At 41.0% G+C, this 27,118-nt stretch overlaps 1 protein-coding gene across 1 annotated transcript in view; it reads left to right on the forward strand.

Moving 5' to 3' along the window:
• LOC126474385 (cytosolic carboxypeptidase Nna1) overlaps positions 1-27,118 on the forward strand; it is a 325,956-nt gene that overhangs the window by 188,199 nt on the left and 110,639 nt on the right. The window contains exon 8 of the mRNA XM_050101852.1: positions 25,022-25,132. Coding sequence (XP_049957809.1) covers positions 25,022-25,132 — 111 coding nt within the window. The remainder of the gene's footprint in view (positions 1-25,021; positions 25,133-27,118) is intronic.

The raw sequence follows: 27,118 nt of genomic DNA on the forward strand, positions 1-27,118 counted from the left end.
AAGTTACCCTCACATTTTTTTTCTGTTAAGTGAGTTGTGAGTTAAGATAGGGCTATAACCATTGCTGTATGCAATTTCTTTAATTAATTTTAATACATTTCCTAAATCTGATTGTTTTATGGTTTAGATAGCAGATGGTGCACCATGTAGTGAACACTGCATGTTTGTGTGTTACAGAATGCTGGTAATTGACAGGCATTACTGTGTCTGTAGATGATACTTTCCTCTATATCTTAAAAAAATATTTTTATTTTCTATATCAATGGTAAGGACTAAGAAGTTAATTGAGTCACCCATACTACTCTATGGTAAACTTAATTTTACTTTGGTGTGAATTTAAATATTGGAAAAAATTGTTTATCTGGTGGTGCCTGTTCACAAGAACAGTATATTATCCACTTAAGTGTTGTGATACTGTTTTTAGAATTCAAGGGCTCCTTATTTAAAAATGTATGGCCAAAATTATCTACCCACATTTCTGTTAATAAGGGGCTCAGAAGGGACCACATTGCTGACCCATCTGACTGACAGTACAGAATATGATGAAATTGGAAATAATTTTACCTTAAGCATGTCTCAGTTGGCAGTCTTATATTGTCAGTCTTCATTGGAATTGTTCTTGTTTTACACATCAATTTTGTCATAATTACAGTTGCCTTTCAACAGCAATATTAGAAAATAAGATGCTGATATCAAATAAGACTAGCTTAGCAGTAGGTGGAGTAGATAGGTATTTTAATTTTTTGACTAATGCAAATAAATTAGGTTTTCCAAAATTTTGGTTTAAATTTTGTTTATGTTTCAAGTAGTGACTCCAACTCTTTGGCTAATTTATGGCAAGATGCTGAAACTGAAGACACTACAGACCTTATTGTAATACTTGCTTTGAAAAGCTTAGGTAATCCATACAGCCCTGGTGCTATGGGATTCATATGTTTAGAGTCATTTTCAGTAAATATGTGTACATTCTGACTTCTTAAATAACACTAAACTGTTTCCTTTGCCACCTTTGGTGGCAATGGCATCTTGGGAAGATAGTTTCTTCTTTAATGTGGTCAATACTCTTCACCTTCTCCACAAACATCATTGAACAATATGGAATGGCCAAGCTAAGACGGCAGGTGACAGGATAGGCTGTGAATTCAGGGGAAATAAGAAGAAGGCATAACTGACATCAGAGTGTTTTATTGGAAAAAGTTATACAGTGACATAAATAAGGGGAATGTGATGAAAAACTTAAGTCTCTCAAGACTGGACCACCGCATCCTGAGGCCAGGAACAGAGAGAGCAACAGTCTCCCAATCCCACTATTGGTAAATCTCACGTGTTTGATTAGGGGAAGTTCATTGATCACCTGGGAAGTGCCACACCATCAGGGCTGTCACCACAGCATCAGCAGTGGCAGTACGGCATGTGAGCCCTCATTTCCCTGCCCCGACTTTGGTGGGAGGATTTAAAATATAGAGACTCTTACAATAGTTATTAATAATTATACATTGTAAACCTCCCACTCACCCCGTCCACAAAGCTCTACACGCTGTGCTGATTTTACTATGATTGGTTGGATATTGAAAGAAAAATGAAAATCCTTAAGATGTTATATTCATAGTAAACAATTTTTGAGGGCCATGAAAACAATGATTACAAACACATTTATGTAACCGGCCTTCCAGTAAGCATACCTGTGGCTTGGTGATGTGACCAAGGAAGCAGATTGGACAGAGTAACTGCCAGACTGATACTGATGGATAAGTGAAGATAAGCTAAAACTCATATAACTTGTATGTGCACACTAACTGAGGAATTACTGCATTATCATCATACAGGCAGGGCTATAGAATATATAATTAGAAACTTTCATGAGGTTTTAGTTGATTCAGACATGTTAGAAGTTAACAATAATTCCTCTAATTTTTATTTTATTTTATTGTTTTTAAGAAGAAGAGAACAACATATTAATGTGTTGAGAACTGCTATGATGAAAACTAAGTTAAGTAAAAAGTCATATCTTTCTGGAAACTGTAAAACATGACCTCATCTAAATATACTAGTTTTTATTATAATACGAGGGCGGTTCAGAAACTAACCTCCGATTGGTCACAGTGCGGGTTGTGGGGGGAGTAGCGACGCCATCTGTGCGTTCACGCACTCAACAGGTCAGTCGGCATCAAGCCGTGGTCGAGTGAATGTCGTACCTGCGCTAGTTTAGTTTTTGTGGCAGTTTGAAATGTGTGCTGCAATAGAAAACCCCGCCAAATGTGAAGTGCATGCTGTCATAAGGTTTTTTACAGCCAAAGGATATTCTGCAGCAGCTATTCATCGTGAGCTTTGTGCCATGTACGGACCAAGAGTTATGAGTGAAGGAGTTGTCCGTGAATGGGTACGTTTATTTAAAAGTGGACGAGAAAACATTCATGATGAAGAGAGGAGTGGTAGACCATCATTGGTGACTGACGAACTCGTTCAGACAGTTGATGCAAAAGTTCGTGAAAATCAACGTTTCTCAATGTCGGAGTTGTCTACTGGTTTTCCACAGATTTCTAAGACTCTCTTGTACGAGATAGTGACAGCAAGATTGGGTTACCATAAGTTCTGTGCACGATGGGTGCCCAAAATTCTTACCGACCACCACAAAACTCAAAGAATGGCCTCTGCATTAGACTTTCTGTCACGTTATGAGGACGAAGGAGAACCATTGTTAAACAGAATCGTGACCGGTGACAAAACCTGGATTAAGTACGTGAACCCTGAGACAAAAGAACAATCAAAGATGTGGGCACATTCAAATTCGCCTACCAAACCAAGAAAAGCCTCGCAAGATTTTTCTGCCAGAAAACTGATGGCAACGGTCTTTTGGGATGCCAAAGGGGTGTTGTTGGTTGAATTCATGGAACGTGGTATGACCATTAATCAAGACATGTACTGTGAAACAATAAAAAAGTTACGACGGGCTATACAGAACAAATGCCGTGGTATGCTGACTTCCGGTATCGTTTTTTTGCACAATAACGCCCGTCCTCACTCTGCTCGCAGAACAACGGCCCTTCTTGAGTCCTTCAAGTGGGACGTTATCAACCATCCACCTTACAGCCCAGACCTGGCGCCAAGTGATTATCACCTCTTCATGCATTTGAAGAAATGGCTTGGGTCACAGCGGTTTGATGACGACGAAGAGCTCAAAGATGCAGTCACAGGCTGGCTCCAGGCACAAGCGGGTGATTTTTATGCAGAAGGAATTTCAAAGCTTGTGAAGAGATACGATAAGTGCCTCAATCGCTATGGAGACTATGTAGAAAAATAGTGCAAAGATGTAGTTGTAAGATGTATATATTACAATATTTTTATTTAACTTGGTGTATTTTTTTAAATCAACCGGAGGTTACTTTCTGAACGGCTCTCGTAAAACAATGGAAAGTTCAGGATGGAGTAACAGTGGTACGGAAAGAAAATCTTTTGGAGCCAAGAGGACCAATCACTGAAAGCAGAAACACTGAGCTGCACACACACACATGCACACACGCACACACACACACACACACACACACACACACACACACACACACACACACACACATGCGCGCGTACACATGCACACAACATACACAAAATGCCTATTCCCCTACATGGTGCCAGTTGGAGTGATAGTGCCAATACCATTTTTCAGCACGTGGACCGGTTGTGGTGGGGGAAGTGTCAGGTAGGGTGGATAGAGGGAGAGGGAGGCAAAACCCAGGGTGAGGGGCTGGGGTGGGTGGCTGGTGACTTGCAGGGATGTGGCTGTTATGCCAGCTAGGAATGCAGGATCAAGAGATGGCAAGTTGGAACTGTCACACACCTTGGTCTGCAACACGAATATGATCCTTGTGTTCAGAGAAGCTAGTGGTGGACAGAAGAATCCAGTTGCGTAAGGTTGTGAAGCAGCCATTGAAATTGAGCATGTTGTGTTCAGCTGTACATTGTGTCACCTGGTTGTGAACTTTTTCTTGACAGTAGTTTGGTGGTGGCCACATATTCTGGAGGACAGCTGGTTGTTAGTCATACCAACACAGAAAGCTGTGCAGTGCTTGCAGCAGAGTCAGTATATGACCTGGCTGCTTTCACAGGTGACAAGGCCTCTGAACTGGTAGGATAAGCCTACGACAGGTGTGGAGTAGAAGGTGCTCGGTGTTGGATTAGGCAGGTCTTGCACCTTGGTCTGTTACAAGAGTATGATATCTGGAGAAGGGGCTGGGAGCAGAAGTTGCTTAGGGATGGACTAGGAACTTGTGGAGATTGGGTGGGTGATGAAACAGTGCTTTAGGAGGGGTGGGAAGGATCCTGCTTAGGATGCCCCTCATTTCAGGGCAGGATGAGAGGTAATCAAAGCCCTGGCAAAGGATATGGTTCAGTTGTTCCAGCCCAAGGTGATACTAGGTGACAAGAGGGGCACTCCTTTGTAGCTGATTCTGGAGGATTGAGGTGTTGGAGATGTGGCACAGAAAATCTGTTTGTGGTTTGGGAGGTATTGCCTATAGTGGGCATGGGAGTTTACATCTCTGCAGATATGTCATCCATGGTGGCTAGGCTGTGTGGAGGGAATTTTTTGGTTCTGAAGGAATGGCAGCTGTTGAAACACAAGTATTGAAAATGACAGATTATTATTTACCTTATAGAAGAGCCATTGTATCACAGACAGGCGCAATGGAAAAGACTGTGAGATATATTTCAGCTCTAGCATAAAGTCCTTCTTCATCTTGTGTACATCCTGGGACAACCAAGAAATCCAGGAAAAATGTGGGAATATTTTCATTTGAGAAAAATCCAGAAGAAACACAGGAATTTTTTGGAATTCAGGAATTTTTCATTTTTTTCCAGTTAAATGTTTGTAATTTTGACAGGTAAGAACTGATACTCTTAAAAAGAATTTTACTTCATCCCACTACTGTAGAATAATACTGCAGCAATAAAACATCAATGAGAGAATAACATCAAAATAAAAATTTAGCTGCAAAGACCTTGTGCTATATTTTTATAACAACAAAACACAGTGCACATACAAGCATCTGCCAACAGAAAAATGTGTCAAAGGCTTTAAGAGCAGGACTCTGCAATACTTTGTAACAACAAACTGCTTTCATTGAATCTTATGTCACAACTGTTTATATGCATGTAAGAAAGTGTGATGCATTTATTAAATCACAGAGCATTTGACTCTCATTCAAAATGTAATGCTTGAGGACCAGTCACTTAGAAAAATTTTTGGTTCAGAAGACCAGCCATTTGTGTCATTATTTAAAATTTAACTGGCCCATTTTTGTTTGATATATCTTAAAGGATAATACACGCTAAAGGAGATCACTATTACATGTGAGAGCTTAGCTTTTCTGGTAGCTACACTGTTTGTATATTAAGTTAAACCATTAACATTTCTTATTTGTGTATTCACAGTGATGTTGCTATTGGCTGACTACATCATGTGTCATATGCTCTGAATATCTGCTGCCATTGGCTGGCAAGATCATGTGATGTGATCTGATTGGCTGACAAAAGCATATCACACAGTGCAATGACAATTTCAGTGCTTCAGAAGCTACCATGCTGTATTTGGTCGAATTCGTATTTATAATTTCATAATAGGAAGATATGCAGTACACTTGTTGAGGTGCCTCAAAGACTTTTCCAAAACGGGTTTTTATTTATCTATTTTTTTGTTTTTTGTTTCCTAAAGTGCTGAGATATTCTACACTGATGTTTAAAACCTTTACCATTCAAAGCATTGATAAGCTTTAAAGCTCTGGGAGAAAGTATATTGTCACTTAATATGGGAAAAATGTACTTTCACTCAGGAAAAAGTGTATTTTTAACTGGGAAATATTGTAAAAATCTGGGAAACTTTTTTCGTGTTCACATGTATATCCTGTTCTTCTGCTGTATGAAACACATGCACACACTCATGCAAGCACAACTCACACACACATGGCTACTGTGCCAGAGCACTAGAAACTAACTGTAACTGCATCTGACAGAGATGCAGTCTGCTATGACAGGTGGTGGAAGAGGCACAAAGTCACCCAGGCAAGGGGCAGGAGGGTATGGCAGGGGGAAGATGCTTGTGCTGCTTGCCGGAACATGTAGGTACTTGGTGGGGCCAGGTTAGGGCTGTTAGGTGTGACATTGGAAGGCTGTGCTGAGGTCAGGTGTAGGAAGAAGAAGGAACAGGAAGGAGAGAAGTAGGTATATTGGTGGGAAAGAAGACTCTTGCTCCTACAGTCTGTTCCAAAACAGAAAAGTTTTCCTATTCCCTGCCCCACATAATGTATTGTTGCCTAACTCGTGGAATCACCCAAAATGACCTTACATCAAATTATCCATCTCCACCCCTCCTTCCACAATGACCTCTACCTGTTCGAGTTCCATCAGTCCACAGCTCTCACCAACTTAGACCTGTAAAATCCTACAAATCAGTTCCAAACCTCATTCCTGTCAGTAGAATTCACCTGCTTTGCAACCCCAAATCCTGCACCCCTTCTCTCAGATTGAGACCCTTTCCATCCAGAAACTAGAGCATCAAGCACACCACTACCTCAGACAAACCTCCAGCCTGTTCACATTGTACTCCCATCTTGGACTACCACCATCCACCACCTCTACTAGGGCCTCAATGAAATCTCCCCACCACAGCCACCAAACCGTGCCTTGGAGACCTACTACATTTAGCACACCCTCAGAAACTCACTCCCACCATTATGTAGAATCTAGAACCTAAACATACTGTAACATGGTCATGAAACTGTCCTCCAAAAGTCTCAAGTCGTCCAAAAGTCTCAGACTCACAGAAATATCGGTCCTTTGTGAAGGGCTTAACTTTTGTCTGACTCTCAGAGTCAATCTCCTTTTCCCCATTCATACTGCGGAAACACTTCTGTTGCCACCAACTCTATCAATCATACTCAGTCCAAAATCAACAGTGAATGATGCCTGACTCAGTTTTCTCCTCCATTAAAGTGTGATCCACCCCCACTGCCCCCAAATCACCGCCTGTTAACTTTTCAAAATTTCCTAATCTTGAATCTTGTCTCACCATTATTCCCAAAATCCAGCAACAGGGAAACCAACCTTACATGCACAGAACAAACCACAATCCAACGCCAAAAACCTGACCCTAAGCTTATAATCCTACCAACCGATAGAGGCTCCACCTCTGTTATTATGAACATTATGAACCACAAGGATTATCTGGTGAAGGGCTGCATCAACCGTCAGTTACATCCACCAAAAAACCCTGCCACAATGATCCCATTCCAGGTATCCAGCAGGATGCCCAGTCCCTCCTCAAATCCTTAGATACATCCCTGAATGTCTCCCCTGGGTCTGTTTTTCTCCATACCCTTGTCATTCCCTCCAGTCCTATCCTCTACATGCTTCATACAGTCAATAAACACACCCGCTCAGTGTGCTCCATTGTGGCTAGCTACAGCAGAACCCCAGATACCTGAGCCAACGTTAAGGGAAGTAAGAGATGCAATCAACAAATTGAAAAACCATAAAGCACCAGGATCAGGTTGCATAACTGCAGAATTAGTTAAAAATGGGGGACAGAAATTGGTGGAAGTAGTTCACAAAGTGATAACTAAAGTATGGAACTCAGAGATGATACCTGAAGAGTGGCAGCAGTCCATTCTGATCCCTATTTTTAAGAAGTGTGACAAAATGGATTGTAGTAATTATAGAGGGATATCACTATTACCAGTACGTTCCAAAATTTTCTCGAATATTCTGCTAAGCAGGCTTACACCATATGCAGATGAAATTGTGGGGGATTACCAAGCCGGATTTCAGAGGAACAGATCAACTATAGACCAAATATTCACCCTGCATCAAATTTTGGAAAAGAAATGGGAATACAATAAACCAGTTCATAATCTTTTCATAGATTTTACAAAAGCATATGATTCAGTATTGCAATCAAAATTGTACAGAATTCTTTTGGAACTTGGAATACCAGAGAAGTATGTTAGACTTATAGAAGTGAGTTTGAAAAACACAAAAGGTAGAGTACCCGTGGGGAAATTGGAGTCAGAAGAATTTGTAATAAAGAATGGACTTAAGCAGGGAGATGCCCTGTCTCCGCTACTTTTTAATTTAGTCCTAGAATATATTGTACGAATGGCAGCAGATAATTCAGAGGGTGTGGAGTTAAATGGAAATATTAAGATATTAGGTTATGCAGATGATCTAAACATCATTAGCGATAGGAATCTTTGCTCTCATGGACCAATACCTTCAGACTATTACCTGTAACTTACCCTCCTACATAAAAGACACAACCATTTCCTCCACCGACTCTCCAAGGTTCCTGTTTCTTTAGCACTTGGCACCCTGCTCACTACTAACATTGCCAATTCCCTCTATACTAATACCTCCTATGCCCATGGCCTTGCCGCTATTAAACACTACATTTCCCAACACCCAACTGACTACAGAACTTCTATCTCCTCACCATGACAAACTGTATCCTCTCCAGCAATTACTTTTCCTTTGAGGGAATCACCTACATACAAATCCCTGGTTCAGCAATAGGCACCCACATGGCACCATCCTATGCCAACTTATTCATAGGCTATCTAGAGGAAACATTTCTAATCATGCAGGATCCCAAATCTCTCACCTGGTTCAGATTCATTGATGACATCTTCATTATCTGGACTGAGGGTAAGGACACCTTATCCATATTTCTCCAGAACCTCAACACCTTCTCTGCCTTGGTCGTACTGAACCCACCTTCCTTGATATTGACCTTAAGTGCAGCTGCATCTGCACATCCATCTACCAGCCACCAGCAACACATACACTTTGACAGCTGACATCCATTCCTTACCAAATCCCATCGATACAGCTTAACAACCCATGGTCATTGCATTTGTAGTGGCAAGCAGTCACTCTCCAAATATACCAAGGGTCTCACGGAGGCCTTCATAGACCAAAATTATCCTTCCAACCTTGTCCAGAAACAGATCTCCCATTACCTGTCTCTCCAGTAATGTAGCACCTCCCACATATCAATTGTCTGTCCACAAAGGAGCACTCCTGTTCTGACACAGTACCACCCAGGACTGGAGCTATATGTCATTGTGCCCCGAGATGAGGAATATCATCCTCACTAACTTCTTGCATCCCTCCTACAGCCGGGCTGAATTTTTTCACTATGCGAATTTTGAATGGTGATCTGTTTTAATTGTTAGAAACCATTTAAAAGCCAAAATCACAAAAAAATATTTTTTATTCAAGACAACTGCTTTTAACAGTTTAGCTGTTATCTTCAGGTCATAAACATTTTTTGGTAGTAAACGATGCTCATTTTATGCTGACCTCAAGCACAAGATTTCAAGTACATAAAACTTAGCACATTACAAATGTTTGTCATTGCTTAAATATTTAAAAACATACAGCATCATGTCTAAAAGGCCATGTCCATATATATGTTGCTCACAGATGCTTGTTGTATGATCCAAATACATACTTACTTACTTACTTACTCTCTGGTCATACCAGACTCGAGAGTCCATTACCGCAGCAACATAATTTAGCCACCTGTCCCTGTCTTGGGCTATTTCCTTCCATTCACCTTCAATACCTAGGCTCCTTAAATCAACCTTCACATTGTCCTCCCATCTATGCCATGGTCTCCCCACAGGATGTTTTCCCTCTAGGTGCCCTACCAGTACTCTGCGCGCTGCTCTGCCCTCATCCATTCGAGCTACGTGACCCGCCCATCGCAGCCTACATGATTTAATAATACTGATTATGTCAGGGCTTGAATAGAGTTCGTGAAGCTCTTCATTATGCAGTTTTTGCCACTCTCCGCTAATGTCATCCCTTTTTGCTCTGAAAATTTTCCTCAAAATTTTGTTTTCAAATACTTGAAACGGCTTTTCATTTTGCAGAGTGAGAGACCAAGTCTCACACCCATACAGCATAACTGGTAGAATAATAGTTTTGTATATTCTAATCTTTAAATTCCTAGACAATATCCGTGATGAAAGTAATCTATTCAATGAAAAGTAGCATGCATTTCCCACCCGTAATCTCTTCTTCAGTTCAGATTCAATCTCATTTCTCGAAGTGATGTCCATGCCTAGATACTTAAATGTGTTCACTTTTTCAAACTGCATGTCTCCATCTCTTAACATCTCCTGATCTACTGCTGTTGGCATTCTAGTAGTAACCAGGTATTTAGTTTTGTCTTCACTTATCCTTAGACCTACATCTTCACTAGCCTTGATTAATGTATTCCCATTTGCTATTACAGATTCTTTCCTATCGCTAATGATGTTTAGATCATCTGCATACCCTAATATCTTAATATTTCCATTTAACTCCACACCCTCTGAGTTATCTGCTGCTATTCGTACAATATATTCTAGGACTAAATTAAAAAGTAGCAGAGACAGGGCATCTCCCTGCTTAAGTCCGTTCTTTATTACAAATTCTTCTGACTCCAAATTCCCCATGTGTACTCTACCTTTTGTGTTTTTCAAACTCGCTTCTATAAGTCTAACATACTTCTTTGGTATTCCAAGTTCCAAAAGAATTCTGTACAATTTTGATTGCAATACTGAATCATATGCTTTCGTAAAATCTATGAAAAGATTATGAACTGGTTTATTGTATTCCCATTTCTTTTCCAAAATTTGATGCAGGGTGAATATTTGGTCTATAGTTGATCTGTTCCTCTGAAATCCAGCTTGGTAATCCCTCACAATTTCATCTGCATATGGTGTAAGCCTGCTTAACAGAATATTTGAGAAAATTTTGGAACATACTGGTAATAGCGATATCCCTCTATAATTACTACAATCCATTTTGTCGCCCTTCTTAAAAATAGGGATCAGAATGGACTGCTGCTACTCTTCAGGTATCATCTCTGAGTTCCATACTTTAGTTATCACTTTGTGAACTACTTCCACCAATTTCTGTCCCCCATTTTTAACTAATTCCGCAGTTGTGCAATCTGATCCTGCTGCTTTATGGTTTTTCAATTTGTTGATTGCATCTCTTGCTTCCCTTAATGTTGGTTCAGGTATCTGGGGTTCTGCTGTATGTATTTCGTACGCCTGCTCATTTCCTGCTTCCTGGTGTACATTTGATAGATGCTCAAAATGCGCCCTCCATTTACTTAATATAGCACTGGGGTCTCTCAGTATTCCCCCAGCATCCCCTCGAAGTGCATTTGTCCTAGCCCTGAAGTCCTTCCTATACCCATTTATGTCTAGGTAAAGTTCCCTAATTTTTTTTGTTTTACTGTTTGTTTCCATTTTTGTAATTTGATTGTTCAAATAATCCCTCTTTTTTTCCCGTAGCCTACGACCAACTTCCCTTCTCAAGTTCAAGAATTCCTCTCATTTTCTGCCTCCCATTCTATCCCAATCTAATTGTGCTTTTCTCCTTTCCTCTACCAATTTATTGCACTCCTCATCAAACCACGGTTTCCTCCTGTTCGTCTTAATTGTACCTATTGTGACCTTCTCTGCCTCTTTGATATTATTCCTTACGATGATCCACCGTTTATTTACATCCTCGTCTTGATCTTCATGTGTCCTGAGAGCATCAAATCTATTTGAAATTTCTATCATGTACCTTCTTCTAAAGTTTTCATCATTTAGCTTGTCAGTGTTGAACCTAACAAGTTCTGCATTGTGACACCTTGATGTTGCTGTAGATAGCCATTGGTGAAATTTGGCAACTACAAGAAAATGATCAAAATTGCAGTCTGCTCCCCTGAAAGTCCTAACATTTTCTATACTAGCGTACCATCTCCGATCTACAAGAACATGATCAATTTGGTTTCGGGTGTGTCCATCCGGAGAGACCCAAGTTGCTTTATGAATGTCCTTCCTTTTGAAATATGTGCTCTCAACAAGCATGTCTTTTGAAACAGCAAAATTAACCACCCTTGTGCCATTATCATTCAAAATCTTATGTAAACTTTCTTTCCCAATTGTAGGCGGGAATGCTTCCTCCTTCCCTACCTTCGCATTAAAATCACCTATGATTAATTTTGTATCATACGAGGAGAACTCATCCCACAGTTGATCTACTTCTTCATAAAAGCCGTCTTTAACAACCCCTTCAGTGTCCTCAGTTGGTGCGTGTACATTAATTACTACTAGTCTATTCCACCTGCCGGACAACACTATAACTGATAGTCGGTCACTAAGGAACCTTATATCTCTGATTGCGTGAAGCACTTTTCTCTGTACTGCAAAACCTGTTCTGAAACTGTGAGCTTCCGCACCTCCATAGAAAAATGTATAGTTACCCCACTTTATGCTGCCCTTCTCCTGCCACCGAGTTTCTTAAATAGCTGTAATGTCTACATCATATCTATCTAATTCGTCTAATAGTGTCTGGAATATTCCTGGCCTGTTCAAACTTTTAACGTTCCATGTTCCCAACCTGAAAGTTCCTTTCGGCCTGAATCTCTTCGAAATAGGTTCCGCCCGGAGATCCGAATGGGAACCTAGTTTACCTCCGGAATATTTTACTTCAAAGGGACCCATGCCCATTAATGTCGCTGATTCTTGATGAATAGATTTGATAGTAAGAGAAGAAGAAACAGGGATGGTTCATCACGCCATCACCTGCTCCCCACCGGCTGTCCGTGACTGCTTATTTTTTTGTATTCGCAGCTACCCTTCATATCTGAAGGCCGTATCCCCTATCCGCAACCTGGGGACGCGCTGTGCCATGGTGGTAGGGGCCCACGAAACAGGATCCAAAAACATACACAATAGATTATCTGTTTACATTTGCTAGACACATACGAGACAGTGCAAATCCATTTTATATGGCATACAAGGTACAATAAGCCTCACAAAGGCTGGGTGCACCCCATTTGCCAATAGCTCTCTGCTGTCCCATCCAAGTGGTAGCTAAGCCCAAAGTACTTAACTTTGGCGATCTGACGGGAACTGGTGTTACCACTGCAGCAAGGCCGTTGGCTTCCTAACAACACCATATTTTCTGATATGTATTGGCGACAAATATCACTACAACATATGCTTCACTTCCACCACCCCTGGCCTAAATCTCCACTAGCCACTAACACCTATCCCCAGCTCTGCTCCCACTCCAGTACTTCAAATGTCCTCTGTCATGCCAACACACTGGCAGAACTTTTCCCCTTCTCTTCTTCCATCTGCTCTGCTCTCCCCCCTCCCCCTTCCTCCTCTCTCCCTGGGTGAACCAGAACTCCAGCAAAAAACTCTCAGAGGCAGTAGTATGGGTAAAAACAAAGAAAAAAATTCTTAATTATCTACATAATATCTCAAAAGAGCTAATTCGTGAAATACTAACATGAGAGACAACATTTAGCTATATGCATTCAGGGCCATAGAATCTAAATTAAAACTCTCAAAAAGATAAGAAGAAGTGATGAGAATCTAATTACCACTGGTTTACGGGAAGATTTGCATTAAGAGGAATAGGGGTTATCAGTTCAATTCTCAGATACTAGTCCCTGTTCCGTCACAAGTCTGCAACCTTGAAGGAAGAGAATTCATCAATAATGATGATAAGAGGCTTCAAGAATGCTGAAAGGACAGATAGAAAACATGCAAAAATGAAATAAAAGTTGATGGCAAAAAGAAAGTTGATGGCAAAAAAAAAGTTGATGGCTGCTAATGGTAGTAGAAAGTGCACAACAACAGCAGAAGAGCTGACCTGGGATGAGCTACAGTAGCACAATGGTGACAACCTTCACTTGCATACGTCAACAAGGCATTTACAGGCAGTATGGTTATGGCACAGGAAAGCACTCTTGTAAATGAAGCATACATACATAAAATGAATTCAGCCGAAAAAATTGCAATAAGAAACAGCAGTCACATATTATTCCTGCTCTGCAGTTGAAAACAAGAAAATATACAGTATAAAATCCAGGATGGAATGTAACAGTATTATGAAAAGGGAAGTTGCTACTCACCATATAGCAGAGATGCTGAGTCGCAGAAGGCACAACAAAAAGACTGTCACAAATAAGTTTTTGGCCAACAAGGCCAGTGTCAGTGTCAAAAATAGACACCACACACACACACACACACTCATGCAAACACAACTTACACATACATGACTGAAGTCTCTGGCAGCTGAAGCCGCACTGTGAGCAGCAGCAGCAGTGCATGATAGGAGTGGCGACGAAGTGGGAGTAAGGAGGAGGCTGGGGTGGGAAGGGTGATGGATAGTAGGGTAGGGGTGAGGGACAGTCAAATGCTACTGGGGAGTGTGCAGGGACAAGGTGGAGAGTGGGTAGGGTAGCTAGGTGCAGTTGGGAGGTTAGACAGTGGGCAGGGGAGAGGTGGAGGGGTTGGGGGAAAAGGAGAGAAGTAAAAAGAGTGGGTGCATTGGTGGAATGAGGGCTGTGTAGTGCTGAAATGGGAACAAGGAAGTGGCTGGATGGGTGAGGACAATGATTAATGAAGGTTGAGACCAGGAGGGTTACAGGAACATAGGGTAAATTGCAGGGAGAGTTCCCATCTGTGCAGTTCAAAAAACCTGGTGTTGGTAGCAAGGATCCATATGGTACAGGCAGTGAAGTAGTCATTGAAAAGCAGGATGTCGTGTTGGGCAGCGTGCTCAGCAACAGGGTGGTCCACTTCTTTCTTGGCCACAGTTGTTCAGTGACCATTCATGCGGATAGACACCCTGTTGGCTGTCATGCCCACATACAATCCAGCACAGTTGTTGCAGCTTAGCTTGTAGGTCACATGACTGGTTTTTCAGGTAGACCTGCCATTGATGGGAAAGGTGATGTTTGTAATTGGACATGAGTAGGTGATGGTGGGAGGATGTATGGGATAGGACTTGCATGTTGGTCTATTATAGGGACATGATCCAAGAGGTAAGGGGTTTGGAGCAGGAGTTGCATAGGGGTTGAAGAGTATATTTTGTAGGTTCGGTGGAGAGCAGAATAAAATATGGGAGGGCTGGGAAGGATAGTGGGCAGGACATTTATCATTTCAGTGCATGAAGTTAGGTAGTCGAAGCCCTGGCGGAGAATGTAATTCAGTTACTTCAGTCCTGGGTGGTCCTGAGTTACGAAGGGAATACTCCTCTGTGGCCAGATGGTGAGACTATGGCAGGTAGTGGGAGACTGGAAAGATAAGGCATGGGAGATTTGTTTTTGCACAAGGTTGGGAGGATAATTACAGTCTGTGAAGGCCTCAGTGAGTCCCTCGGTATATTTCAAATTTTCCTCTGTGGCCAGATGGCGAGACTTTGAGAGGTGGTGGGACACTGGAAAGATAAAGGCATGGGAGATTTGTTTTTGTACAATGTTGGGAGGATAATTACAGTCTGTGAAGACCTCAGTGAGTCCCCCGGTATATTTTGAGTGGGACTGCCCATCACTGCCAAAGCAACGATCACAGGTGGCTATGCTGTATGGAACAGATGGCAGCAGTTGAAGTGGAGCTTTTGCTGGTGGTTAGTAGGTCTGATATGGACAGAGGGACTGATGTAGCCATCTATGAGGTGGAAGTCAACATCTAAGAAGATGGCTTGTTGAATTGAGTAGGACCATGTGAAGCAAATGTGGGAGAAGCTGTTGAGGTTCTGGAGGAATGTACAAAGGGTGTCCTCACTCTCAATCCAGATCGCAAAGATGTCATTAATGAATCTGAACCAGGTGAGGGGTTTAGCATTCTGGGTGCTTAGGAAGAAGGCTGTTGGTTTGGAATCCATCGAGCATTGGGTAAGGTAGTTTTCAATAGTGGTAAGGCCATGAGCACTAGGGATGTGAGTGTAAAGGGAGGTGGCATCAATACTGATGAGCAGGGCACGGTATGGTAAAGAGACAGGGACTGTGGAGAGTTGGTGGATGAAGTGGTTCATACCTTTTATGTAAGAAGGTAGGTTTCAGATAATAGGTTGAAGGTGTTGGTCAACGAGAGCAGAGATTCTCTCAGTGGGGGCACAGTAACTGGCCACAATGGAGTGTCCTGGATGGTTGGGTTTGAGGACCTCAGGAAGCATGTAGAAGGTAGGAGTGTGGGGAGTGGTAGGGGTGAGCAGAGAGACGGATTTTGGTGAGAAGTTCTGGGATGGGCCTAAGGATTTGAGGAGTAACTGGAGATGTTGCTAGATTTCTGGGATGGAGTCACTATGGTAAGATGGATGTATCAGACAGCTGGTGGAATCCTTCTGACAGGTAATTCTTGTGTTTCAAAACAACAGTGGTGGAGCCTTTGTCTGCAGGTAGGATTGTAATGTCGGGATCAGTTTTTAGATTGTGGACTGCAGTTCTTTCTGCGGATATAAGGTTAGTTTGCGTGTTGAGGTATTTTGGGAGTGGTGGTGAAACTAGGCTAAAGGGTAAGAAATTCTGGAAAGTTAATAGGGGGTGATTTGGGGGCAGTGAGGGTGGATCACCATTGGATGGAGGAGCGAACTGAGTCAGGCACGGTTCAGCATTGGTCTTTGGTTGAGTCTGATTGGTAGGGTTGGTGGCAAAAAAGTGTTTCCACTGTAGGGACCAGGAGAAGGAGAGAAGGTCTTTAACAAGTCCTGCATGATTGAATTTGGGAGTGGGGTAAAAGGTGAGTTCCTTTGAGAGGGCTGATATTTCTGTGGGGCTAAGGCTTCTGGAGGAAAGGTTGAAGACTGTGTTTCAGAGCTGTTTAAGTTCGGGATTCTTTGTGATGGTGGGAGGAAGTTTTGGAGGGTGGGTAAATGTAGTAGGTCTGCGAGACAATGTTTGTCATCTCTGAGGGTATGTGGGGGAGGTTTGGAAGTTGTTGTAGGGGTGGTGGACAGTGGTACTCTAAAGCAGGAGTAGGAAGTGAGCAGGGTGGAGAGTTTTTTGAGGTGATGTACATGTTGCTCTAGCTCATGGAGGGCAAGAGTTCCAAAGTGTGCTATGGGTTTCAGGAATTTGGGATTACGTAGCAGGAGAATCTTGTGAATGGAGAGAAGGTATTGCAAGGAAGTGTGGGCTTGGTTGATATGGTTTTGCAGTACTGTGTTGGTGAGGGCTAAGGACTCGCAGAATCTGAACACATGGAGGTCATTGTGGAAGGAGGGATGGCAGCCGGAGATGAGTAATTTGCTGGTAAAGCCATTTGGGGGGGGGGGGGGATTCCATGAGCCAAGCAACAATGCAGGAACAGTGTGTGGGACTGGGTTCTGGCTAGGGATAAGGAAACTTTTCTGTATTGATGCAGATGGAAAGAGCAAGGATCCATGGTGGTGGAAAAAATGCGAAAAATTACATAAATAATGTAAAATTACCCCCAAAGAATTTGCAAAAATACACCCATATATTTGGGAAATTAAATTAAATAACTTTAGAAATAGAAGTTATTTTGGGAGCTAACAGTAACTGTCTTATTCTATTCACTCTCAAGCCTGGTAGCTGCTCAGCCCTTGAAATGCATCTGATATGAAGGTTCCAGTCACAGATTATACTGGTGTGTAATGGCAGGCTGCTGACTAGAGCACATCTTCAGGAATGCGGCTGGCTTTTATGTGTCTTGGGTGCTGTGATGGCTGATTTCTGCAGATAACTGTCATGTCATACCTGGTGAAGTTACACCAGTCAAAGTGCACCATAACTACTTGGTGTGGTGGCTGTAACTCTGCACTGACTGCCGAGATCAGTCTTAATATTTCTAAGGGACTTTCTGAAGAGTGGTGAACTTTTTAATCTTTCCCTTTTTTGTAGCCTGATTCCATAACAACAATCATTGCCGAGGCTTATAATCTGGAATTCTGACATTTCTCCACTTAACTTACCTAGCGACAGCAGCAACATTGTAGGTCTAAATTTGTTACAGATGGTCCTCAAGCATTGGGGCAGCTGTTTTACCACAGTAGCAACAATATCTGGGGGCACCTTTCCTAATTCAAATGATGAATGCATTTTACATCCATGCAGCCAGTAGATTTGCATAATGTAATGTAATGTATGGGAGCAATCTGTCCCAGTTTGTATGATTCTGATTCACATAATGCATTATTTAGAGAATAGGTTATGAACATGCCTTATGTGGCCATTACCTTTTGCATAGAAGAGGGTAGTTACCATTTCTTGATTATTAATAACTTGAAAACCTGTGTGGAAATTGATAATAAGAATTTTCTCCTTTGATCTTTCTGGAGAGGTTTAGAGTTTCCATGCAGAAAAATAAGAAAATTTGCCAGTGGAGCCACAACTAAAACCGAGCAAGGTGGTGCAGTGGGTAGCACACTGGACTCACATTTGGAAGGCCAACGGTTCAAACCCACATCTGGTCAAGCTGATTGAGGTTTCCTGGGATAACCCTAAATCACTTCCTTTGAAAGAGCATGGCTGATTTCCTTCTCCATCCTTCGCTAATCTGATGGTAGCAATGACCTTGCTCTTTGGTCCCCTCCCCCAAATCAACTGACTAACCATAACCGAAAAATGGGAAAAGTGACCAATAATCGATAGAACATATTTATTACTTTGACCTGAAATTGGGAAAGCAACTAAGTCAAACTTTTTAATGGATGTGAAAGTATTTGAAGAAGAATTTTTAGTTTTATATAGTGCGCTCTTTGGTCACATAGTAGGCAAGACTGTACATAACTTTTAATATTATGCTGGCATGTAGGTCACTAGCACAGTGAGGCTACTCACACATTGGTTACCTTTTTCCTCTGTGGTATTGTTGTGTACTACCATGTGACTGGTGCAAAATTCTTTCTGTAAAGGATTTCAGAATAAACAGCCAATTGTTGTAAAATCCTTGAGGCTTAACAATCACATTAATGTGGCATAACGCATCACAACTGTAAATTTTCTCTCGTATAAGCAATAACTCCTTCTCTGTTGTGTAAAGTTAAGCTCACCTTGATTTAACTTGCTAGATGTATATCCAATAGGATGTTCAAATTCTCCTTGATCTTGAGTAAGGACACATCCAACTGCAAAATTACTGACATCACAGGAGAGTAAAAATGGTTTCTTAAGATCAATGTATGCCAAAACAGGGGTGACGGAGTTTGAATTTCTCTCTTAGTTATTGTGCAATTTCCTCTAGAGAAGTGGAAAGCACAATGATGTTGTCTAAATACACTAAGCACATGAAAGGTTTCAGTCCTCTCAGCAATAAATCCACAAGCAATTGGAATGTTAAGGTATTCTCATGTAATGGGACAGATAAAAAAATCTATTCCCCAAGCAACAGCAGGAGAATACACACACATAAAGTTTAAGGACATTTGCAAGCTTGTGGAGCCAGCAGCTCCTTCTTCTAGCTGGTGCTGTGAAGGGAAAGGAAGAGGATGAAGAAAAAGGATTGGCAAAGTTAGGAAATGGGGAGAGTGTGGAAAATGTGGCCGAACCCTAGGTAAGGGGAGGCGTACTGGATGGGTTTAGAAGGAAAGAGTCTTTCCTCACTCTTTCCACCTATGTGCTCTCTCTTCTGTGCTTAACAGTGAAATTCTCTTTGCACTCTTAATGTTATCACCCTCACTATTATTTCACAGAAGTTTCTTTTGACTTTTTTATATGCTGAGTCACCTCTCCCAAATTTCATTCCTAAGGGATTTATATTGCTATTGTACCTATGTTTGTCTGTCCAACATCTGTGATTGCCATTTTTAGAGATGTTCACCCCTCTTCAAATGAACTGCATACTGAGATAACCCTTGTCACAGTATCCATGTTGTTAGAGAACTCCAAATGCATCCCATCACTTCCCAGCACTTCCGTATCCCACTTGCTTCCAAGCTGATTCTTTTGGGTGACTCTCTTAAACTTCAACCCACTCTTCATTTATTGTGAACTGAGTCTATATCTGCACCTGGGTGTGCCTTACAGTCCAATATCTGATTTTAGAATCTCTGTCTGATAATGATGTAATCCAGTTGGAACCTTCCCATGTCTCATGTCTTTTCAAGTATACCACCTCCTCTTGTGATTTTTAAATGTAGTATTTGCTATTGCCATTTGAACTTTATTGCAGGACTCCGTTAGTCTTTATCCTTCTTGTTCTTATTGCCATGCCCATATTCTCTAATGAAACTGTCTCCTGTTCCTTCCATGACAACCGTATTCCAGTCCCACATGATTATTAGATTTTCATCTATCTTTATATACTTAATTATCAGTTCAATATCCTTATATACTTAACGTATCTCTTTATTTTCTGCTTGCACATTGGTATGTGCAGCGGAACTACCATTATCAACATTGGTTTGCTGTCAAATCTTATGAGAACAACCCTATTACTGAAGTGTTCACAGTTGCCCTCTCTTTGCCCTACTTCCTTTCCTATTCATAATGAATCCTACTCCTTTTGTAACATTTTATGCTACTGACAATATTACCCTATTTTCATTTGACCAGTAATTATTTTTCTTCCCATTTAACTTCACTTTCACTGTCCCACCTGCCACTATGATTAGATTGAGCTTTTTCATTTCCCTTTACAGATTTTCTAACTTTCATACTATGTTCGAACTTCTGACATTCCATATTCAAACTCTTAGACTTTTATCCCAGCATTGGTTCTTCTATATTTTTCTAATGGTCAACTCTGTCTTGGCAGTCCCTACCTGGAGAGCCAAATGGGAAACTAGTCCAGAATCTTTTGCCAATGGAGAGATCATCATGACAGTTTTTCAGTTATAGACCACAAGTCCTGTGGATGCACATTAGGTGTCTTTTAATGCAGCAGTTTCCATTACCTTGTTCCTCCTTACACCACTGATCATCACTTGTCCCAAAGGGCAAGAGAATACACTGAACCTCTGTTTGCTCCTCTGCCATCTTTGACATGGCTGTTGGCAGAACAAGGGTGACTGCTTATACCAGAAGTATTCAGCTGCCATTGCTCAAGACTTTTATTCATAATTTAAGATATGGCTGGATACAAATCTGGGACCCAGAATATTTTGTTTACTTGTCAGAGTGGCTACCCCTAGACCACAGGTCCATTATTGCTACTGGAAGGTAAACAATAAAACAATCTCCATTTTTCTCCTCTAACCTGGAATGTCCGGACTACTTATCGCTCTGCCTTTGAGGTAAGTGGCTAACTTTACTTAGCTCATTGTCAAATACACAAAGTAAAAGGAAGATCAGGAATGGAAAAATCAAAAGAAAATTGAACGAGGAGATTAGCTTCCTAGCTCGCCCGTTCTTCATTCTGGAGCTACAAGACGCCATCAACTATTTGAAAAACAATAAGGCCGCTGACCTCGACGATCTGAGATCTGAGCAAATTAAACATTTTGGACCGAGAGTACAAGCACATATCCTAGAGCTAATGAATAATGGTATTATAACAATGCAAATTCCTAAACTGTGGAGGAAAGCTCAGGTTGTTGCGTTACTAAATCCACGGAAAGACCCAGCTGAAGCTAAAAATTTCCGGCCTGTCTCACTGCTTTGTCATCTATTTAAAGTGCTGCAGCGAATGATACTCAAACGCATAGCTGATTATGTGGACAAAGCCCTCATTAAAGAACAAGCTGGATTTCGACCAGGAAAATCATGCTATGGCCAAATCCTTAATCTCACACAGTACATCAAAGAAGGCTATCATAGAGGAGAAGTAACCGGGATCGCATTCCTGGATCTCAGTGCCGCATATGAGACAGTTAACCAAAAGTTGCTTACCCAGAAGGTGTATAATGTCACTAAGGACTACACCCTTTCTATGTTCGTGCAATGCATGCTACATAACAAACACTACTATGTAACCTTACAATCTAAAAACAGCTGATGGAGGACACAGAAAAATGGTAGTGTCTTGGCTCCAATATTATTTAACATCTATACGAATGACTTTCCCATCAGCCACCAGACATGAATGTTCATTTATGCCGATGATGCAGCAGTGGCCACACAGGATAAAACCTTTGAACAAGTGGAGGAGAATCTTACAGGAGCTTTAACAGAACTTGCTACCTATTACGAAGGCAATAATCTCAAACCAAACCCTAGTAAATCTCAAGTATCCGCCTTCCATCTTAGGAACAAACAAGCCAAACAGAAACTCCGAGTCATGTGGCAAGGGGAAGAGCTGAAACATACAAACAGCCCTAAATACCTGGGAGTAACACTGGACAGAGTGCTTACTTTTAAGCAGCACTGTCACAACACTATAAAAAAGGCCTGTGCCAGGAACAACATACTGCGGAAGCTAACAGGTTCATCGTGGGGAGCTCAACCACACGTTTTGCGCACCATGGGTCTGGCGCTGAGTATCTCAGCAGCGGAATACGTGGCGCCAGTTTGGAGGAACTCTGCTCACACTAAGCAAGTTGATGTCACCGTAAACAAAACTGTACATACTGCCATAGGATGCCTTAAACCAACTCCCAAAGACAAAATTTATCCCATCATAGGCATAGCACCACCCACTATCCACAAACAAGTAGCCGCCATGATTGAAAGATCAAAACAAATGAATGATCCTCGACACCCGATGCATATGCACCGAAAACAACGTGTCCGGCTAAAATCCTGCGGGAGTTTCATTGAAACTACTGAAAAACTTGCCACCAAGCCCATCGTAATGCGGCTATCTCTTTGGGAAGAAATGGTGAAACACTCCACAACGGAACTACTTGAGGAGGGATCTGCAGGATTTCAACTACTTTTACAACTTGGAGGTCATTAAACCGGCTGCACACTGGAGTAACTGGGTGCAAATCAAACCTATTTAAATGGGGCTACAGTGATAGTGATAGGTGTGAATGTGGAGCAATACAGGACTTGGACCACCTATTGATTTGCCCATATATGTCTAAAACATGCACTAAAGATGATATTTTGAAAGTCAATGACAAAGCAACCTACGTTGCTAATTACTGGGAAGGGGAGATGTAATTGGTGCATCCGGATACAGAAGAAGAAGAATACACAAACATCAATTAAAATTAAGCACATCTTAAAATATTAGTGTCTCTCTAAGTACTTTTTTGCTGAGTAGGAAAGGAAGCTCTCAACATTAGTTGATGTTTTAGGTTTTTGCTGTTAGTTGTTATATGCATATTTGTATTATGAGATACAGATGAAAACCACAGGCCTCACAAATACTTGATTCACACCAATTACCACTAATCTAATGACTCTAAGAGTTGGTCTTGTTGCCAACTCATCTTTTATTTCTGACCTTTTAGGTCCATATCAAATTAATTTAATCATATTTCCACTAGGAAAAAAAAGACACAAATAATCTGAAAAAAAAATTAATATCTAAACACAAACACAACAATAAAGACATTTCACAACTTCCTAATACTAGACCATTGTTTACTTGTTTTTTACTCCTCTCTAATCAAAATCTCAAATTCTACTACACTTACAACACACCTCTACAAAACTTGCTCCCATGGCTGTGACAGTGATTGTTGCATTTGGAGATGGTTTCATAGTGGCTTTACACCTGTGTTGCTTCATTCAGTAGTAAGATCTGCTTAAAGATGTGGGACAGAGGAAGGTTATCCTGCTCTGTGTAGTGATGTGACAGTGTCACCTCCTTCCTTGTTGCAGACAATGTCAGTGAGTTGCCCATAAGGTTTATCTCTTACTCAACTGCACGCTAGGTTCACAAACCTCAGAACTTAGCCCTGCAGTGGTGCTTAATGCCACCAACTAATGATTTACACGACAGTGGTTTGCTGAAGTTTAGACCCAATCTATTTGTTCTGGCTACTTTTTTACATGATACTGTTGCAGTTCTATGGGCCTGAATCTTGAAAACAGTGGAAGCCTTTCCTGACTCTTTCCAAGCTGCTAACAAAAATTATCATAAAAATAACTGATGGAAAGGACCTTGGTGATTCAAATCATTGGAATGAAACAGTGTGACTTCACGAGAATCACACTTTCTAGGCTCTTATTTCCATCTTTCTTTTATCCTTAAATATTTGTGCATTAATCATTTACTACTCTATCCTGGTGCTCATGTGCTGCACAGTCTGTTTCATGTCACAATGCTAAAACTGGCTGTACACTTAAGATTAAACACTAAGATACATGTATTTCTAGTGCTTTCGGCTGCTTAGTCTCTTTTCATTACTTACCTAGGGTTAAATGCAGCTATACATGTCTGTCTAGCACTTGTGGCTGGTTAGTGACTTTCCATAAATATTCTGGTAATATTTATTATTTATGCAGTTGCATGTTACTGACATCCACTCATTTCAGATGACCTTTTGTATAATAAATTTACCATTCTGATTGTTACCATAGCTTCTTGCCCAAACTGGTGTATTTGAAACTCTCCTACAACTTCCTAACCTGTACCTTTTCAACGCTGTTCAAATCAGAATGTCCTCTGCTGTCACTTTTCATAACATGTACACTTTTGATGTTATTACATGGTACTCTGATTCGTCCAGTGCGAACTCTCTAGTAACACTTTGAAATAACTTTACAATCATGCTCACTCCTTATAAATACAGTTTTCCTTACGAACTTCTTTTGCTCCTCTTATCCTTTAGTGCTTGAGGTGAGTCCAATCACCTGTTGCTATGGATTGTCAGACACCACAAACTGCATCTGAGCTGTAGCTTTTTCTCATAGTATCCTTTCTTCAAGACTCCAGAAATTTCTGTACACTTTGCTCCAGCTCCACCATCTGTGAGTCACATTTCACCGGGCTCTAGGCAGCACTGAGCTCCGTGATGGTCGGATGCTCCTGCCATGCATTACAGTGAATTCTAATGGTAGCATTCAATTAAAATACAGATATCTATAGATCCAAAGGTCTAATTATCAAGCGTTTTGCTCAAATCATTATTAGACTAAATAGAGCACACATTTGTGATGTGTTTGTCTGTAATTTCTTCTCTTAATCTTATGACTTGATTGTGTAACTTAAATAGTAGGAAATGAGCATGGGCAGTAGGACAGTAGATCACACTCTAGAACTTGCCAATTTGGATGTCTGTACTCATTCATAATGCTGGCATAAAGCTTTAAATGACTCTTACTTCCTCTGTGTTTACTTTTATCTCTTTATAAACTGGTAATAGCTAAAGTGTCTGAATGTGTTCTTTCCAGAAGAAGAAAGCAATTGTAGTAACTGCACGTGTTCATCCTGGTGAGACTCCTTCATCGTGGATGATGAAAGGATTCATGGACTTTTTGACAGGCGATAGTGGACAAGCAAAGGTGACTGGTACTATTAAAATTTTTAAATATTTTGTTGACTGTTAGTTTGGTTTGCAACAATATGATGTCCGTTATAATGTGTATGTCGTCATGAATATTTTTCCACTACTTCTTAAATTCTTTACCATAAATAAATAACTGATGGGGGACATGTGGACAAATTTAAAGGATCATAAAAATAGTTCCGATTTCAAAATTTTGCTGCTCTTCTAGTGACAGTGTACTTTTCAGCACCCATATCCTACATGACTCTAGATAGATGTTCACATACACACAGATACCTAGACACTAATCTCCACAAGATTGTGATAGTGGAGGGGGGGGGGGGCAGGAGGCAAGGAATGGGTATGAAAGTACTGGTAGGTAGCAGAGGATAACACAGATGGTTCTTGATGGCAGTGATAAAATGTAGACTTCTCTTGCCAACTGACATAAAGCTGAGGGAGTTGAGTATGTTTGAAGAGGAGGCAGAGAGAGAAGAGAAGCCAAGAAGAGGAACACAAAGTTAGGAAGAAATGAGGACTGAAAATGACAAGAAAGGAAAGGGTTAAGGGTTGAGATTATCAATGGATAACCAAACGAACCTCAAGAATAGAAAATGTGTTAGATACAGTTCCCACATGGCATTTCAGAGGAGCTTTAACACTAGAAAGGGGTTGGGGATCCAAATGGTATGTGTTCTGAAGCAGCTGTTAAGCTCACTGGTGCTTAGTTGTGCAGAATGTTCCACAACAGTGTTATCTTGTATGCGGTTATCCACACTATATGACTGCAGTCAGAAAGGCCATTGTTCATAATAAGTGACAGAAAGTCATTGAGTAAAACAGAAGCAATATCTGGTGTTCCCCAAGGAAGTGTTGTAGGCCCTCTGCTGTTTGTGATATGCATAAACAATTTAGGAGACAATCTGAGCAGCCTTCTTAGATTTTTTACAGATGATGCTGTCATTTGCCACCTTGTAGAGTCATCAAATGATCAAAACAAACTGCAAAATTATTTAGACAAGAAATCTGTATGGTGCAGAAAGTGACACTTGATGCTGAATAAAGACAAATTTGAAGCCATCCACATGAATACTAAAATGAATCCACTAAATTTTGGTTACATGTTAAACCACACAAATATAAAATTTGTGAATTCAACTAAATACTTTGGGATTCCAATTAAAAATGACTTAAATTGGAATGATGACATAGTTAATGTTGTGGGAGAAATGAACCAAAGACTGTGATTTATGGGCAGAACACTTAGAAAATGCAACAAGTCTACTAAAGAGACTGCCTACATTATGTGTTTCTGTCTTCTTCTGGAATAGTGCTGTGCAGTGTGGGTTCTGTATCAGACACTGAAAAAATTCAAAGAAGGGCAGCTCATTTTGTATTATTGTGAAATGGGAAGAGAGTGCTACAGATACAATATGTGAATTGTAGCAACCATCATTAAAACAAAGAGTTTTTTCATTGCAGCAAGATGTCCCATGGGATCTCATACATAGGGAGAAATGACCATCATAATAAAATAAGAGAAGAAAGAGCTTATATGGAAAGATTTAATGTTCATTATTCCTGCGTGCTGTTTGTCAAGAGTGATATGGTAGAGAAATAGCTTGAAGATGGTTTGATGAACCCTCTGTGGCTCTTAATTGTGAACTGCATAGTAATCATGTGGATGTAGATGTCAGCATGGTCATTCATGGATGGAGCTAGCAAGACTGCTAAATCACTTGCTGGGCATGTCAGCCTCTGTTAGTGAAACTTGGCACAGTGTATGATGACGCTTGATATATACGTGTCTCCACCAGCATGGAAATGTGGGCAGCCATGCTGCCTGTGTCTCATTCCGCTTCCCTCCACGGCGGGAGTTGGCAGCTGCTGCAATGGACAACCCATCAGTGCAGAAGTACCAAGTCCAAGTAGGAGAACTGGGCAGTAACAGAAGGTGCTGCAGTGGATGCCTGAACATCCTTCTGAATCTGCTTAGTGTATT

The sequence above is a fragment of the Schistocerca serialis genome, chromosome 4, assembly GCF_023864345.2.
Source record: "Schistocerca serialis cubense isolate TAMUIC-IGC-003099 chromosome 4, iqSchSeri2.2, whole genome shotgun sequence".
In the NCBI taxonomy this organism is placed as follows: domain Eukaryota; kingdom Metazoa; phylum Arthropoda; class Insecta; order Orthoptera; family Acrididae; genus Schistocerca; species Schistocerca serialis.